This window comes from Equus quagga, chromosome 13 (genome assembly GCF_021613505.1).
Source record: "Equus quagga isolate Etosha38 chromosome 13, UCLA_HA_Equagga_1.0, whole genome shotgun sequence".
Lineage (NCBI taxonomy): Eukaryota > Metazoa > Chordata > Mammalia > Perissodactyla > Equidae > Equus > Equus quagga.
The window spans coordinates 97,242,132-97,258,203 of NC_060279.1; the positions used below are offsets into that span (position 1 = coordinate 97,242,132).

Here is a 16,072-nt window from a genome sequence, read left to right on the forward strand (position 1 = left end):
CCGCCTCCCCAAAATCCATTCCAGTCCTATACTGCTTCTGCAAACAGCAGGATGACTTGGTTGACAAGTTCCAACGGTGAGAACCGGTCTGAGGAGCCTTAAACCTCCCCTTCCAGGGGTGACCTGGAGGAAACCGTTTGCCTCCCCCTCCCCTTAGTGAAAACGTTGGGGGTGCGGCGCCGCTGGATCAGCCTTTCAGGGCACAAGCATTGTTTTATTTCTGCCCTCTCGCTTTCTTTCTGTCACACTGTCTGGACACTGAACACTGTCACTGGGCGCCTGCCTTGTGCCCAGCCCTGTGCTAGGTGATGCCGCGGACTGAGCGGTGGGTGACCATGATAACCTTGGTACTCGTCCTCAGGAGGCGCACAGTCCAGATAGTGACAGCCCAGGGCTAGGACGGGGGGAGGCACGGGCAGAGGGGTCAGGGCCGCGATGGGGGAAGCACAGGACACCATGGGAGCCCAGAATGGGTCCTCACCACCCTAGAGTGTCAGGGAGGGCTTCCGGGACGAGAAAACCTTTGAGATGAGTTCTGGTGAGAGGCAGCCTAGGAACTGAGGGGCTATTTTCAGGACCAGGAAACAAGTTTAAAGATCCAGAGGCCTTTTATTCTCATTTTTGAATCTTTGCTATGGACCTGGCATTGTTGTAGGCACTGGGGATAAGGCACGGAAGATTCATGGTGGTGGAAGGCACTTGAAGCCATTTTAGAAAAAGTGACAGTGAATCCGTGTGGCTGGATCGTAGTGAGCAACGAGGAGCGTGCATCAGGCGGGATCGTGAAGGGCTTTGTGGCAAACTCCCAAAAGAAGTGTGGACTTTGTCCCCAGGGCAGTAGGAGCCATGAATGAGTTTCCAGCAGCGGAGATGCCATCCTGAAAGAGGAAGGATGGGGCGTCAGGTGGATGCAGGAGGGACCACCAGAAGACAAGCTGGGAAGTCCCGATGGTTAAGAAGGGTGCCGCCGAGCAAAATGTTGGGGAGCAGGAGGACAGGGGCAGCGAAGGGGCGGGGCTGCCATCGCCCAGGCAACGTAGGCCGCGCCAAACTATTGGCTGGCCTTCGGCGGCGTCCTCCTCCTCGGCCCCGCAGAGTCTGCCCTGGGAACCCCCGGGGCGCGGCCTCCGCCGCCCTCCCGGAAAGCCGGGTCGGGAGGGGCGTGCCAGCCAGTCTTGCTCCGGGATGGGGTCCAGGCTTGGGATAAAGGGGTCGCAGAGAGCAGTGCTGAGGATCTCGGAGCGGGGACAGCTGCTGAGTTGAAGGAAATAGTTTTGAGGTCCCCGCCCCCCTCCATCCTAGAGACGTGGCCCCGCCCCCTGGCCGGTCGGAATCCTTTAAATGGTCCGGGGCGCAAGGGAGGGGAGGGCGGGTCGCGCGTCTCCTGGAGACGGGCGGGTGGCTCCGCCCAGCCAATCCGCGCCCCGCGGCGGGCAGGACTCCAGCCAATCGCGGCTCGCGGCTCGGCTCCGGGGCGGAGCCGGGTGGACCGGAGGCGAGACTGAGAGGCCCCGGGGAGGAGAACGAGGCCCCTACCCAGCCCTGGAGGGTCGCGAAGCAGCGGACGTTCTAGGACGTGGTCATCGGGAACCTGACAGCTGAGGTGAGGGGGTGGCTGCCCAGCTTGGGTCCGGGGAGGTGGAGGCGCGCCCCCGAGAGCCGTGGAGGCGGGGTCTGGGCGGGAGTGCGGGGCGCTAATTAAGGGTGATGATAGGGTTTGAAGGGTTTGGGGACCGGAGATTGAGTTCAAGGTCCTGGACGGGAGACGGGGTTGTTGGAGTTGGATTTTTAAGTGGAGGGAGTTTGAAGCTGGGACATGGGATGTTTAGAGAAGCGAGAGAACCCGGCAAGGAACTTTTGGGGCGGGGAATCTGGAGATAGGACAATCCAGGTCTCCCGCAGGGCTTGAATTCGGGGCTCTAGTGTTCTGGAAAAGGTCTGAAGGGTTGCGGCTGGGATCCCGGGCATTTGGAGAAGTGAGAGAACTAGAGGCAAGGAATCTTGGTCTCAGATACAGTGGTGGAGAGGGAGTGCTTGGAAGAGTTCCACGCTAACGTCTTGGAGGGAGAGTTTGGAGGAAGAGTCCAGAGGCGTTTGAAAGATGGGAGAATAAGGGAAAGTTAACGGGGGAAGATCTCAAAATTGAGACCTCTAGTCTCCCGAACGGAGAGAATCGGAGAGCATTTGTCGTCTTGAGCGATGTGTTGGGGCCTGGGTCTCTGGACCCGAGAGCAGTCTAGGGGAAGCATCCAGGACCTTCTGGGGTCCGAAAGACTGGGAGAAAGCAGTTTTAGAGCCGTAGTCTGGGGTGGGGGAGGGGTGTTCCGGGCGTGGAGCTCAGACCGGCCGCCCCGGAGGCGGCGGAGGGCGGGGCTCGGCAGGCGCCGGGCAGCTGGACGTCCGGGTTCCCTTCCCCCACCCACTGCGGGCCCCTGTGCGCATGCCTTGAGGGAGGGCGGGGGAGGGACGTCCCCGGGGCGTGCGGAGCCCCTGGGGATTGTAGTGTACGCTCCACGTCAGTGCGCGTACCTGGCTGCTATTGGCCCACATTTCCCAGAAGCCCCTGGGCCAAATTGGGGCGTGCCTGGGTGCTGGATGGAGAGCCGTGGGGGCGGGGCCTGGAAGGAGCCGAGGTCTGGTTGGATGAGTCAAGAGGGGGCGGGGTTTGGCCTGAGTCGAGTTCTAGCAAGTTTTTCTGTGGGGTGCGCTTTGGGGAAGCTTAAGGCGTGGGCGGAGGGAAAGGGGCCGGCCCCCGCCCTGGTGTCAGGGGCGCTCACAGTCACTCAGGAAGAGGGCGCGCGCTTAAACATCCTCCCTGTGAAAGCAGGGTCTCGACAGATAGCTGCCGTAACAGGGCTCCAGGGGGCTCAGATATAGGCACCCACGTAAAGATATTGACTGAATAAATGGCAGTTCATTCTTGCTCGTTAAGTGTTTTCCTGTGTAGTGGGCCCTGTGCCTGTTACACGTGCGATCTCCTTGACGACGTGGTGAGAATTTTTACTATCCCCATTTTTACAGATGGGGAAACTGAGGCCCGGGGAGGTAATGTCCCATCACTTCCCAACCTCACAGGGCTGAGCAGTGTGAAAGGCAGAATTCTAACCCAGGATTCCCTGCTTCCGGCCCCAGTCTCTGTACTCCACACCTGTCGGGCACGTGCGTGCGCGTGTTCGTCCCATTTGAAGAAATGAGTATTGTGGGAAGAAAAGTTTTAAGTCTCAGAGGGACTTGATTTACCATCCTCATCTTGCAAATGAGGAAATTGAGTCTCAAAGAGGTAAAAACACTATTCGAGGCCACAGAGGCAAGTAAGTAGGATTCAAACCCGGCTATGTGTGAGTCCTGGTCTTGTTTTCTTAGTTACATACGTTTACTCTCCACCTTAGCCTCGTAAGATTCGTATTCTCTCCATCTTATAGATGTGGAAACTGAGGTTCAGATCATTAAAAAGCACCCGCAACCATACAGGAGATTCGGGAGTTGAACTAGCACTGCTGTGTCTGACTTGCTCCTCTTCTCTGCACAGGGCATCATGGTAGGAGGCTTGAAGAGGAAACACTCGGATTTGGAGGAGGATGAGAAGTGGGACTGGGGCCCGGCAGGCCTCCGGAGCTACCAGCAAGCCCTGCTCCGCATCTCCCTAGACAAGGTCCAGCGAGGCCTGGGCCCCCGAGCACCCAGCCTCCGCAGGCACGTCCTCATCCACAACACCCTCCAGCAGCTCCAGGCCGCGCTGTGCCTGGCTCCCGCACCCGCCCTGCCTCCTGAGCCCCTCTTTCTGGGCGAGGAGGACTTCTCCCTGTCGGCCACCATCGGCTCTATCCTCAGGGAGCTGGAGACCTCCATGGACGAGACGGAGTCCCCTCCCGATCCAGTGGCTCCCGTGGGTCCCCAGGATGAGGTGCTGTCCCAGTCCGATCCAGTCTTCTTAGAAGCTCTAAGCTCCCGGTACCTGGGGGACTCTGGTCTGGATGACTTCTTCCTGGACATTGACACGTCTGCAGTGGAGAAGGAGCCCGCCCTGGCCCCACCGGCGCCTCCTCACAACCTCTTCTGTGCCCCAGGGTCCTGGGAGTGGAATGAACTCGATCACATCATGGAAATTATTCTGGGGTCCTAACACTGATGACGGGGCTCCTTCCTCATCTCAGCCTCGGGGGGCTGGATCCCTGGATCCCTGGATGCGACTGTGGTGGGGGGGGGTGTGTGTGTGTTGGTGGGGGCTCTAAGCAGTGACTGTGGCCTCCCTTCCTCCCATTTCAGGGTTCCACAAACCGTCTCACGTGTGTGTGTGTGTGTGTCTGGTGACCGCAGCCTTCTGTGAAGGTGGGTCTTTCTGAGCTAATTTATCTGTCCCAAATGCCTTACTGAGACTCTCTGTTTCTGGGAGTCTGATTTCCTACTTCCACATTTCTTCTGCCTTTCCCTCCAGTTCCTACTCCCCTTGTGACCACTGGGGCCTCAGGGAAGATAAGCTGGGCCTGGTAAAGGATGACCGGGATGTGCAGCCTGGTTGCTATAGAAACCCAGGCTCTGCCTCTCCCACCTAGAGGGAACGGGGAGGGGCTGGCCTCCTCCCGCCAGGCTGGACCCCACCTCCTTGGCAGGACCCAGCCCCAGCAGCCTCCTGATTCATACCCAGGCCGGACCACGTGCAATAGGGTGGAAACCAAACTGCTCCATGCCGCATTATTTAAAAGAAAGGCGGGTTTTTTGGGGGTTTTTTTTCCCGATGGTTTGTAATGAGTTTTTTTAATAAAAGTATTTTGGAAGGGATGGTGTTGCCTAAAGTTTCTAAACTTCAGTGGGGCAATGGGAGGCATCTGGTATGTCCTCTAGACACGTATACCCCTCCCCTGCCAAAGATGGGGCGGGTATATCATTAATCATAACCTTTAGGGGCTGGCCCGGTGGCGCAGTGGTTAAGTGCGCATGTTCTGCTTCGGCGGCCCGGGGTTCGCCAGTTCAGATCCCGGGTGTGGACATGGCACCACTTGGCACGCCATGCTGTGGTAGGCGTCCCACATATAAAGTAGAGGAAGATGGGCATGGATGTTAGCTCAGGGCCGGTCTTCCTCAGCAAAAAGAAGAGGATTGGCAGCAGTTAGCTCAGGGCTAATCCTGCTCAAAAAAAAATAAATAAATAACCTTTATTGCATGCTGGTTAAGAGCACTGTTCTACCCACTTTATTTGAATTAAGTCATTTAATCCTCATGGTTCCATAGGAGTAGATACTGTTACCATGTTTTACACAGGAACAGCCTGAGGTTCAGAGAGGCCAAGTCACTCGCTCAGGGTCACACAGCTAGGAAGAGCCAGGCCCCAGGAGCTAGGACTCAAACAGTGTGCCTCCAGGGCTTTGTTCGTAACTATTGTATTTGTTACTTCCTGATAGATTTAGACTCTCCAGCCAGCCACACGGGTGGACACAGGAGGGAGAAACTGAGTCACATGAACTACGTGTGAAAGGATAGGGTACTCTAGCGCTTAAAAGTCAGCCCATTCGTTGCATGAAATGTGCTGCTGAGGCCCAGAGGAGAAAGAAAATGCCCAGAGACCCCCCAGAAAAGCAGATCTTTCTAGAAAACTTGGTTAGGAAGCAGAGCCCAGGCTAAAGCTACGGTTCTAAGGATTTATTTGGGAGGTGCAAGGCCAGGCTGGTGAGAGTGAGTGGAAAAGAGAATGGAGGCCAGGCAAGATGCAGTGTGACACCCTGCTGTGCTGGCTATGCTGCTACAGACCGCAGCAGGTGAGTTGACACAGCATTGGGGACTTTTCTAGAAGGGTTGCAAGGAGGAACCATAGCTGGGTGTAGGCCACAAGCAGGGAAAAGAGGGAGATTTTGCCTGTACTTCCTGGCTCAAAGCTGGATTCTTGCCCTGAGTGGGCATCGCACGTAAGTCTGAAAGCAGTGGTGTAACTAACAGGTGGGGGCCGGTCCAGAAGGAGGGAGAGGAGGCGGTCAAGGGGATCTCAAGAAGGCACATGAGGTCCGCATCTCCATACGGATGCCCATGATGTATGCCTCCTACTTAAAACTTCCAGTGACTTCTCCTTATTCTCAGAATAAAACCTCAGCTTCACCAAGGCCTGTGAGGCCTGACAGTCTTGCTCCTAACTTCCCCGGTTTAATCCCCCTCTCTCTCCACCCTCCCTCAACTCCAGTCCTACTGGTCTCCTTTGACCCCAAGCTCATTTCCACCCCAGGGCCTTTGCACTTGCTATTAACTGCCCAGAGGACACTTCCCCCATAATTTCCAATCCGAATGTCCCCTTCTCAGAGAGGTCCTCCCTGCCCTTCTAGCTCCGCACGTCCAGATACTCCACCACTCATCACGTTCCGTCGGATTTTCTTAGAAGCACCTATCCAATCTCAGGTTATTTATTACCTGTTTATGGTTAGCCTCCTGGTCTACTGGAAACTCAGAGGAGGCGTTTTGTCAATCTTAGCCCCGCTGTATCTCCCAGTGCACTGAACTGAGCCTGTCACAGGTGGACACTTAATAGGGCTTTTTGCTGTTGTTGAAAAAAATGAACTCCCAACCTTGCAATGGTCAACCCTCCCTCCCACCTCCCTGAACTCATCTCCCCCCCAACACCCTTACTCCTCTGCCCCAGCCATGCCATTCTCTGCTGTTCCTCAAACACAGCACCGAGTCCCCACCTTGAGACCCAGAGTAACAATACCTGCCACACTGAGCGATCACGCAAAGTGTGTACGACGGGGCCTAACGCACACCAAGGATTCCAATAATTGCTCAAATTTATTGGGCGCCTACTGTGGGCCTGGCATTCTTCCAGGCCCATGAAAAAAACCAACCGTTCCTGCTCTCATAAAGCATCATGGTGGAGGAGGGCTGAAATGAACACGAAACATAAGTAAAATGCACACTCCGGCAAGCAGTGATAAATGCTGTGGAAAGAAGGCAGCAGGAAAGTGACGAGGATGTCGCTATTTAGATGAGATGGCCAGAGAAGGCCTTATGACAAGGTGACCTTTCAGTAAAGACCTGAAGGAGGGGAGAAGTGAGCCGTTTGAATCTGTGGGGGGACCATCCGGGCAGAGGGAACAGCCAGTGCAAAGGCCCTGAGGTCAGAGCCTGAGTGGCCATGTTTGGGAGACTGTGAGGAGGTCTGTGTGGCTGGATTAGAGTGAGCAAGGGGGAGAGAACTAGGAGATGAGGTGAGAGTTGAGGGGGGCAAATCATGCAAGGTCTTGTGGCGTCCCACAGGGAGGAGGAAAGGTCTACACTGAGGGAGATGGAAGCCATGAGAGGGTGTTGAGCAGAGGAAGGACGAGACCTGATCCACTTTTACACAGGCGCTCTTGGACTGCCCTAAAGATAACCACGTGAAGAGGCATCGTGTAGCCTGTTGGTACCAGAGCGAGGCCAGTATGAGGAGCACCCCCACTTTCCCGATGAATCAACTGAGGCTCAGAGAGGCCCAGCTCCCGCCCTGTTAAAGAACTGGCCGGAGAAGTGGAAAGGCTGGCCCTGCAGAGGGAAGCGGGTCCCCAGGGCAGAGTCCAGCCCGTGGGGGATGGGCCGGGCCGCCTCGGGGCGTGGCCGGGCAGGCTGGTCCCTTCCCCTGCCCACCCTCCCCCGGAGCCGGCCAGCTGGCTGGACACCCGGGAGCCGGCCCGGCGCCTCCTCCCTCCCCAGGGGCCGGGTGGGGCGGCCGGCCGGGGCGGGCGCTCCCGCTAAGCCCACGCCCTCCCCAGCTGGCGGAGGCTCCTCCCAGGCCGGCGGCTCCGCTTCTGGTTTCATTTCCCAAGGCCCAGCCTCTCTCCTTCGCCCTTCCCCCAGCTTGGCTCCTTCTCCACTTTCTGGTCTCAGCTCCAATGCCACATCCTCGGGGAGGCTCTCCTGGACCACCCTGGCTACAGGCACCTCTCCCCAGGCCTCTCTATCATCCCATCCTATTGTTTTCTTCAAGCCACTGAACAGAAGCAGAAACACTCTTTCTCATTTATTCATCTTCCAGGGGCTTCTCATCCCACTTGGAAGAAAAAGCAACGGTCTATGAAGCACTTTAAAGGACCTGAAAACTTCCCAGACCGCCTCCCCGGCAGCACACAGTCCAGCTGCCGGGCCTTGCTGCCTGTCAGAGACAGCTAGCACACGCCCACCTCAGGGCCTTTGCACGGCCCTTTCCTCTGGCTGGAACACTTCCTCCAGAGCTTTCCTACCTCTCTCATTCATCAGGTCTCTACTCAGTGTCACCTCCAGTACCACCAGCACCCTGTCTAAACTGCCCACTCCTTCGTTACCCTCCTCCCGCTCTGCTTTATTCTTTTCCTTCTCACCTGTCACCTTCTAAGTTACTAAAAATGTCTTCGTTAAGTTTGTCGTGCGCCTCCTCACAGCAGGGAGTTTCGTCTATAATTTTCCTGTCATATCTTCAGTCCCCAGAACAGTGCCTGACACACAGAAGGAGCTCGATCCGTCAGTGTTTGTGAATCGGTGAAGGCATTTGTTTTCATACTTTTTTCTCTCTCCATCCCCGTCCCCTGATCCATGAGAAGAGAGTCCAGGTGAGGCATGTCCGGGGCTGGACCCCCATCATGTACAACAATGCTCACCTCATAGCGTGTACTCAATACATACATGTTAATCAAGTGACTTCTGCGAGCTCTTCTTCAGTGTGTGATCCGGGGCGAGCCACTTGGGGACTCTGAGCCTTCTTTCTCCCAGGCCAGAAAGAGAGGTTGTGGGAGAAATTATGTGAACTTGCCTAGCAGGGGCCCGGTTCTAATGAGCGCCTTACCCTCTTTTCATTATGAAAAATTTCAAGCACATAGAAAAGATTTTTAAAAAGTACATATTCTGGGGCCGGCCGGGTGGCGCAGCAGTTAAGAGCACACGTTCCACTTCAGTGGCCCGGGGTTTGCTGGTTCAGATCCTGGGTGTGGACATGGCACCGCTTGTCAAGCCATGCTGTGGTAGGTGTCCCACATATAAAGTAGAGGAAGATGGGCACGGATGTTAGCCCAGGGCCAGTCTTCCTCAGCAAAAAAGAGGGGGATTGGCAGTAGTTAGCTCAGGGCTAATCTTCCTCAAAAATAAAAAAAAGTACATATTCCGAGCACTTGAATACCTTCCCATCTGGATCTAATTATTAACGTGTTAAGCGTCTTTTATCTGCATAGGCAGGTGTGTATACGTATATTTTTTCTTTTGCTGAACCATTGGAGAGTAAATTACAGACATCTCGACATTCTACCCCTAGAATGGCAGGCATCTCTTAAGATTAAGGACAGGCAGCTACAAACCACAATACTATTTCACATCTAGGAGAATTAAGAATTCCTCCATATCATCTAATATCCAGCCTATTTTCAAATTTCCCCAGAATTCCCAAGAATATCTTTTATAGCTGTTCCCCCCAGCCACCACCACCAAATCAGGATCCAGGGAAGGTTTACACGCACATTTGCTTGTAATAAAGAAATTATATAGTATCTTTTATTCTGGAACACCCCCCGACCCCCACCCCAGCCCCACCAATCCCTTTCTGTGTTGTCTTGAAATTGGATTTTTAGTAGAGCAGCCTGCTTGTGCTGTGGGTGTCCCACACCTGTATTTGTCTGATGGAGTCGGTGGTTAATTTGTTACTTTCTGTTTCCTATAAGCTGGAGGTTGGGTCTCGAGGCTTGACGAGATTCAGTTTACGCACTTTAACAAGGAGACTCCACAGAGAATGCTGTGTATTTCCTGATGCCTCCTATCAGGTGGCACGCGGTGTCGGGGTGTCCCACTATTGTGGATGCAGAGTTCCATCGCATGTTTGAGGTGGCGAGTGCCACATCTCCACATCGTAAAAGGATATTTCCCCCTTTACAGTTGGCAAGAAACCTGTGGGGTGACGCTCTGGAGCCCGTCAAGATCCTGTTCCCCACTAATCTTTCACCCCAAGTTTTGAGCATTCATTGATAATCGTTGGCTGAATCAACCAGGATAGTTAGCATTTTTGAGAGCTTCCTTTGGCCAGGAGCTTTATTCACCACTAACAGTTCTTCCCACAGCTCCAGAAGCGTTAGCAAACGAGCCACTTGAAGAAGGTGAGTCCCACTGTCAGTTCCAGGGACAAGGATTAAACTCCGTCTCCCCATACCCCGCCCCGCATGTCCCCCCTTGAGGTAAGCGCCTGTGCTATTCCCACAACAGCTAGTACCACTTACAAAAGGACACGTTGCACACCACTCTGAGCATTTTGCGTGAATTGTTCTTTTTAATCTTCAAAACAATCCTCTGAGCCAGACACGACTTCTCTCATTTTAAAGGTGAAGAAACTGAGACCCCAAGGGATTAAAACACTTGCCCAAGGGCCCACAGCGACTTAGGGGATGGAGGCCAGGATGCGACTCCAGTGGCATCCAACCCGAGCCGCCTACTCCCGCCTGTAACCACAGCCGAGTCCAGCTGCCCAGCATTTGCGGCGTCTGATACAGTGCTCTTACAGATACGACCTTACTTTGATTTTCCTAACTCTCAAGAGGTAGGCAAGAAGATCCCATTTAACTGAATCTGTGTGGCTCAGAGAGGTCAAGCATTTTTCCAAGGTCACACATCGAGTTAGGAGCGAGTCAGAATTTGAACCCAAGCCTATCTGGCCTACAGTGTAGACTCCTATTGGGCTGGGTGCGTAAGCAGCTCAATTGTTGGGTTCGGCAGGTGCATGGGCAGACAGCAGGGAGCCCGCACCTTGAGACGCAAAAATCCTTGCCCGCCACCGCCGTTCAGGGCAAACAGCCACCCCGCTTCCCCTTCCCTCACGGGCATGCGCCCTGAAGCCACCCTCCCCGCCCCTCAAACCTGCCCCCAACCGGCTCCGCCCATCACGGTCCAAGGGCCAATCTCCGAGTGGGGGGTGGGGACGCCACGGGAGTGGGCGGTCGCTAAGGGGAGTCAGGAGCCTGGAGTCGTGCGCCCGAGTCAGAACTGCGTCTCGCGAGCCAGGCGCCGGTTGCTGGAGGCGAGCGAGCGAGCGATGCTGTCGCCGCGCCTTCCTGATTGGCTGCGGGAGGCTACCTCTTCGTTCTGATTGGCCGCTGCTGAGCTGGGTATGTAAATGAAAGGAAGGGGCCTGGGGAGACAAGGGGTACCGGCGGCGGGGTCCTCCGGCAGGTTCGATCCCCGGGTCCGGCAGGTGTGCGCCGGGGCCGTCCGGGGTTGAGACGCGCGGGCCTCTCCGTGCCGCGGGCTCCGGCCGGGCCGGGTGAATCACGCCGCAGCCCGGGAAGGGGGCGGAGGCGCCGGCTCCCTGGCTCCGGCGGCGTGACTCACCCGCCCCCGCCGCCGCCGCTTCAGGAGGAGCTGCCTCCACTGCCTTCCGGAAGCGAGCGGAGGCCGAGAGGGCGGAACAGCCCACCGGGGACCCCGGCCTACACGGCCCCGGGCGGCAGGCAGGAGCCTAGCCGGGACGCGGGGCGGCGTAAAGGGTCCCGGAGTCGGAGGGGCCGGAATCCCCGGGGGATGGCCGGCCTGGCGCCGCTAGGGGGCGCAGGCACCGGGGGGCGGAGTCGGGGGTGGGGGCTGAATTCCTGCGGTTCGGGAGTCCCGGGTCTGCGGGGAAGGCGGCGAGGACCCGAGTAGTGTGAGGGGTCGCTCTTAAGGTCCTGCTGGGCAAGGGCGCCGGGGAACTGGACCCTCCAGGCTGCCTGGCTCAAAAAAGCAGCTTGGACCAGAAGTCCAGAACTCCAGGGGCCCCCACCCGGGGGAAAGTGTGGGTCCTCAAACTTCTCTCGGTGACCCACTGCCCCCCACCCCGGGCCCATCAGGACTTTCCAGCCGGCTCTGTCTACTCTGCCTTCCAAATAAATCCTGAGTCGACCAACTTCCTTCCGTGTCCACCGCCACTTTCCACTCCAAGCCAGCATCGATCGTCCCCCACCGCAAAGGGAGCCGTAGCCTCCGATTGGATCTCGGGGCCACACTCTTGCCCCGTCTTCCCGCTGTCTTCCTCGAAGCAGCCAAGGGCATCTTCCGGAAACCTAATAAGTACCCCACACCACTCTCCCGAGCCGCTCAGAATCCCTCAGTAACTTCTCACCACAGTCACAAAAAAAATCAAACTCCTGGTCCCGCCTGCTCTTCAACGCCCCCCCCCCCCCCCGCCCCCCAACACACACACACTGTGTCACTCTGTGCACTGACCACACTGGCCTTGTTTCAGTTCAGGCTCATCCGGCCTCGGGGTCTTTCTTTGCCTTTGCTGTTTGTCGTTCTCTCTTCCTTGAATGCTTTCTCCCTGGTGCTTCCATGGCTGACTCCTCCTTACCCTTGAGGGCTCAGCTCAAATGTCACGTCCTCAGAGGAGCCTTTCCTGACCACCCCCAGAATCTTTGAGTATCTTCTAGCATCATTTGTACATTTCCTGTATTTGTTTATTTATTGTCTGATGCATAGTAGGCACTCAATAAATATTAAACTGTGTGAAACAGGCACTTTTTAGGTTAAAAAAGGTTGAATATTGGACATTTCATGTAATTCGTTGAAGAAATAAATTATAATAGTTATTAAGAGCACTTATTAACAGGAGTAATTACTATGCACCAGGTACTGTTGTAAGTGCTTTTTGTGTATTATCTCATTTACTCCTTAGAACAATTCAGTGAAGTAGATACGATTATCATTCACATCTTCAAGGTTCCCTAAGAAAGCCCCGGCTCAGAGAGGTTAACTGATTTGCCCAAGATCACACAGCCAGCAGTCATCAGAGACAGGGTTTGAACTCAACATTGGTTTTCCATAACTGAATGACTCCTACCTCCCCGCAGATGATGCTGAGCAAGGGCCTGAAGCGCAAGCGGGAGGAGGAGGAGGAGGAGAAGGAAAGCCTGGCAGTGGACGCCTGGTGGCTGGATCCCGGCCACCCAGCAGTGGCACAGGCACCCCCGGCCGTGGCCTCCAGTTCCCTCTTTGACCTTTCGGTGCTCAAGCTCCACCACAGCCTGCGGCAGAGTGAGCCTGACCTGCGGCACCTGGTGCTGGTCGTGAACACGCTGCGGCGCATCCAGGCGTCCATGGCACCCGCAGCCGCCCTGCCCCCTGTGCCCAGCCCACCCGCAGCCCCCGGCGTGGCCGACAACCTGCTGGCCAGCTCAGACGCCGCCCTCTCAGCCTCCATGGCCAGCCTTCTGGAGGACCTCAGCCATATCGAGGGCCTGAGCCAGGCCCCGCAGCCCCTGGCGGACGAGGGGCCACCGGGCCGCCCCACTGGGGGCGCCTCACCTGGCCTGGGTGCCTTGGACCTGCTGGGCCCAGCCACTGGCTGTCTGCTGGACGACGGGTTTGAGGGTCTGTTTGAGGACATCGACACCTCCATGTACGACAGTGAACTTTGGGCGCCAGCCTCTGAGGGCCTCAAACCCGGCCCTGAGGATGGGCCTGGCAAGGAGGAGGCTCCGGAGCTGGACGAGGCTGAGCTGGACTACCTCATGGACGTGCTGGTGGGCACACAGGCGCTGGAGCGGCCGCCGGGGCCGGGGCGCTGACCCCCAGGGCTGGAATGGTTGTCCAGCGTCCAAATTGAGCCTGGTGACTGGACCAACTCTCCTTGGAAAGTCCCAGCTGGCTTCCTTAGAACAGAGAGACGGGCTTTGGAGAGGCAGGACCCAGGGCAGAATCCAGAGGCCTGGGCAAAGTCACCTCCGTCCTCTTGCCTCCGGCTGATGGGGGAGTCTGGGATCCGCCCTCATGTTGGAATGACAGGGCCCGGTGGCTGGACTGGGATTGGACCGGGCCCCGTGCTGGACTGAATCCTCAGAGGTCATAGCCTGGAATACTCTTTCCCTGATGTGGGAAGAGACCCCCAACCAGTTTTTTGAAATTAAAACCAATCGTGGGAAGTCTGTAGTGTGTGTGCTGCTTTCTCTGGGCCAAGGCCAGCGGGAGATCAGAACCTGTAACATTCACTGAGCGTGGACTGCGTCCCCCGCGCTGTCCTGAGCCCTTGACCCATGGTAACTCATTTAATCCTATCATTGCCACAAGATGGGCATTATTGGGATTATCCCCATTTTACAGTTGAGAAAACTGAGGCTCCGGGAGCTCATGGCTTGGGGAGGTGGGTTTGCAACCCTGACCTTTACAGCTTTCTTGTTGTGAGAAACAGTTAGGTCTGGTAACTGGGCCTCTAAACAGACTCCTAGAACGCACTCAGCCAGGCTTCCCTTATGTCCATGTGTGTACACTGTGGTGGTGGTGACGGAGGAGGAGCGTGAAGCCACTTTTTAAAAATGAAATCTAGCCCTGGCCTGGAGTCTACCACCTGTGTGTCTTGGGGCCCAGGGCTGGGGGCAAAAGGGAGCTTTCAGCATGAGCCAGCTCTCCAGGAAAACGGTGAAAGAAAGGAAGACTGCAAGTTTGGAAAAAATAAAATCCACGCCGGGTCTCAAATCTCCTTTTGGGGTGGGGGAGAGGGCAGTACGGCAGGCGGCTGGCTCTGAAAGAAAGCCACCAGGCTGGGTGGCTTCGCTGCCCCCGGCAGGCGATCTGCCTTCTTTCTAGAAGAAACCCAAGCCCCGGCGAGCCGGGCCACCTGCCTGCCTGCCTGTGTGATGGGGCTGGCCTGAGCGCCGGGTGTCTGCGCCGCCCCCGCGGTCCAGCCGCATTCCTGGCCCGGCTGGGAGGGGCCGCACACTCACAGGCCTGGCACGGGACCCAGGCCGCGTCCTTCCTGGCGGCCGTGGGGGCAGGGCAGCGCCCGGGGTGCGGGGGGGAGGGGCACGGGGCAGCTGCGGGGGCGGGGGGAGGGGGAGGGGCAGAGGGCCGGCCGGGGACCCGAGGGGCCGGCTGGGCCTGCGATGGGGGAAACGCCGGCAAGGGGACACCGAGATCGCTGGGCCCCAGCGCCTGCCCTCTGGCCGGAAGCTTCAGGGCGACTGAAGCTGGGGTGGAACCGGGGGAGGCGGGCAGCCCCAGGCTGGCCCCTCGGGCCGGGAAGGGGCGGGCCGAGCGGCGCTTCCTGGAGGAGCGGAGGAAGTCGTGTCCATTTCTGGAAGTGAATGCGGCGCCCGAGGAGGGAAGTGGCAATGGCCCGAAGGGAACTGGTGCCCAGGCTGAGGGTCTCCCGGGGCGCCTGGCTCCAGCACCTGGTGACTCCAACCCGCGGGGCATTGGAACTCAGACTCAGTTTGGACTCAGACCCAGAGTTTAGGAGTTTAGGCTGAACTCGGCAATGCCCCCTGCTGCCCAGTCTGGGGGTCTGTGATGCCAGTGACTTCGATTTCCTGGAGATGTGTCCAGGGGACATGGAGTCCCCCAGTGTGGGGTCAGCAATACCTTCTGTTTACAGCACCCTGGGGGCCTGCTTCTGATGTCTCCAGGTGCCAAACTCGGGGATAATCTGTGATACCTACTGAGGCAAACAGCAGACCCATCTGGCAACGATGCTTCCATCTGCCCGGTGCCTGCTTGGCCAGCAATGCCCCCCTCACCCTAGAGCCTCTGTGTACAGTTGCACAGATTGTGCACTGCACATGGGCTCCATCCTTAAAGGGCTGCCACGCATGTGGCAGGCACCGTGCATTTACATATTTATTATGACAGTTTCCCAGCAGATGGAGGTCAAGTGCCTTGGAGAAGAGGCATACTTTTTGCACAAAAGCACCATATGGGCTAGATCAGCCCTGGTCTCCCACCCCCACCCTGGTGCCCTTGGGTTTATGAACAGCTCGTGCCCAAGGACCTGCCCCACTCTCCCCTCGTCTGACCCCCAAAGATGGTGCAGGCTCCCTGGCTCTTCTGGGCCCCTCCGCCCTCAGGCTCAACCCCAGGACGCCGCAGTACCTCGGCCAGCAGATTCCAGGCCCACACCATTCCTAGCTGAGCCGCCAGTCCTGGCGCCGCTGTTGCTTTTCATAGAGCCTCTGTGTGTGCCCGCCACAACACCCCCTAGGCCAGCGCCCCTCCACGGCCTTCACAGGGACCCCCACCACATACACACACTTTTCTCCTCCGATGCCTGGGAGATCCGTGGCCAACTCACCCTGGTCTCTTTTTCTTCCTTCCCTCCCTTCTTTCTTTCCCTCATTTGGCAAAGATGAATTTATAAGTACCTACT

At 57.0% G+C, this 16,072-nt stretch overlaps 2 protein-coding genes across 2 annotated transcripts; both read left to right on the forward strand.

Annotated features, from left to right (window-relative positions):
* The first annotated feature begins 1,457 nt into the window (after positions 1-1,457).
* Positions 1,458-4,776, forward strand: SERTAD3 (SERTA domain containing 3). The gene is made up of 2 exons (XM_046682617.1): positions 1,458-1,603; positions 3,530-4,776. The coding sequence occupies exon 2, from the start codon at positions 3,536-3,538 to the stop codon at positions 4,121-4,123; it is 588 nt and encodes a 195-aa protein (XP_046538573.1). The 5' UTR covers positions 1,458-1,603; positions 3,530-3,535; the 3' UTR covers positions 4,124-4,776.
* A 6,145-nt stretch (positions 4,777-10,921) lies between these two features.
* SERTAD1 (SERTA domain containing 1) lies at positions 10,922-13,856 on the forward strand. The gene is made up of 2 exons (XM_046682697.1): positions 10,922-11,069; positions 12,786-13,856. The coding sequence occupies exon 2, from the start codon at positions 12,786-12,788 to the stop codon at positions 13,500-13,502; it is 717 nt and encodes a 238-aa protein (XP_046538653.1). The 5' UTR covers positions 10,922-11,069; the 3' UTR covers positions 13,503-13,856.
* Positions 13,857-16,072: the final 2,216 nt, after the last annotated feature.

What these genes read in the sequence shown, in the direction of transcription:
- SERTAD3 (XM_046682617.1), top strand. Translation starts at nt 3,536, where the DNA reads ATGGTAGGAGGCTTGAAGAGGAAACACTCGGATTTGGAGGAGGATGAG.
- SERTAD1 (XM_046682697.1), top strand. Translation starts at nt 12,786, where the DNA reads ATGATGCTGAGCAAGGGCCTGAAGCGCAAGCGGGAGGAGGAGGAGGAG.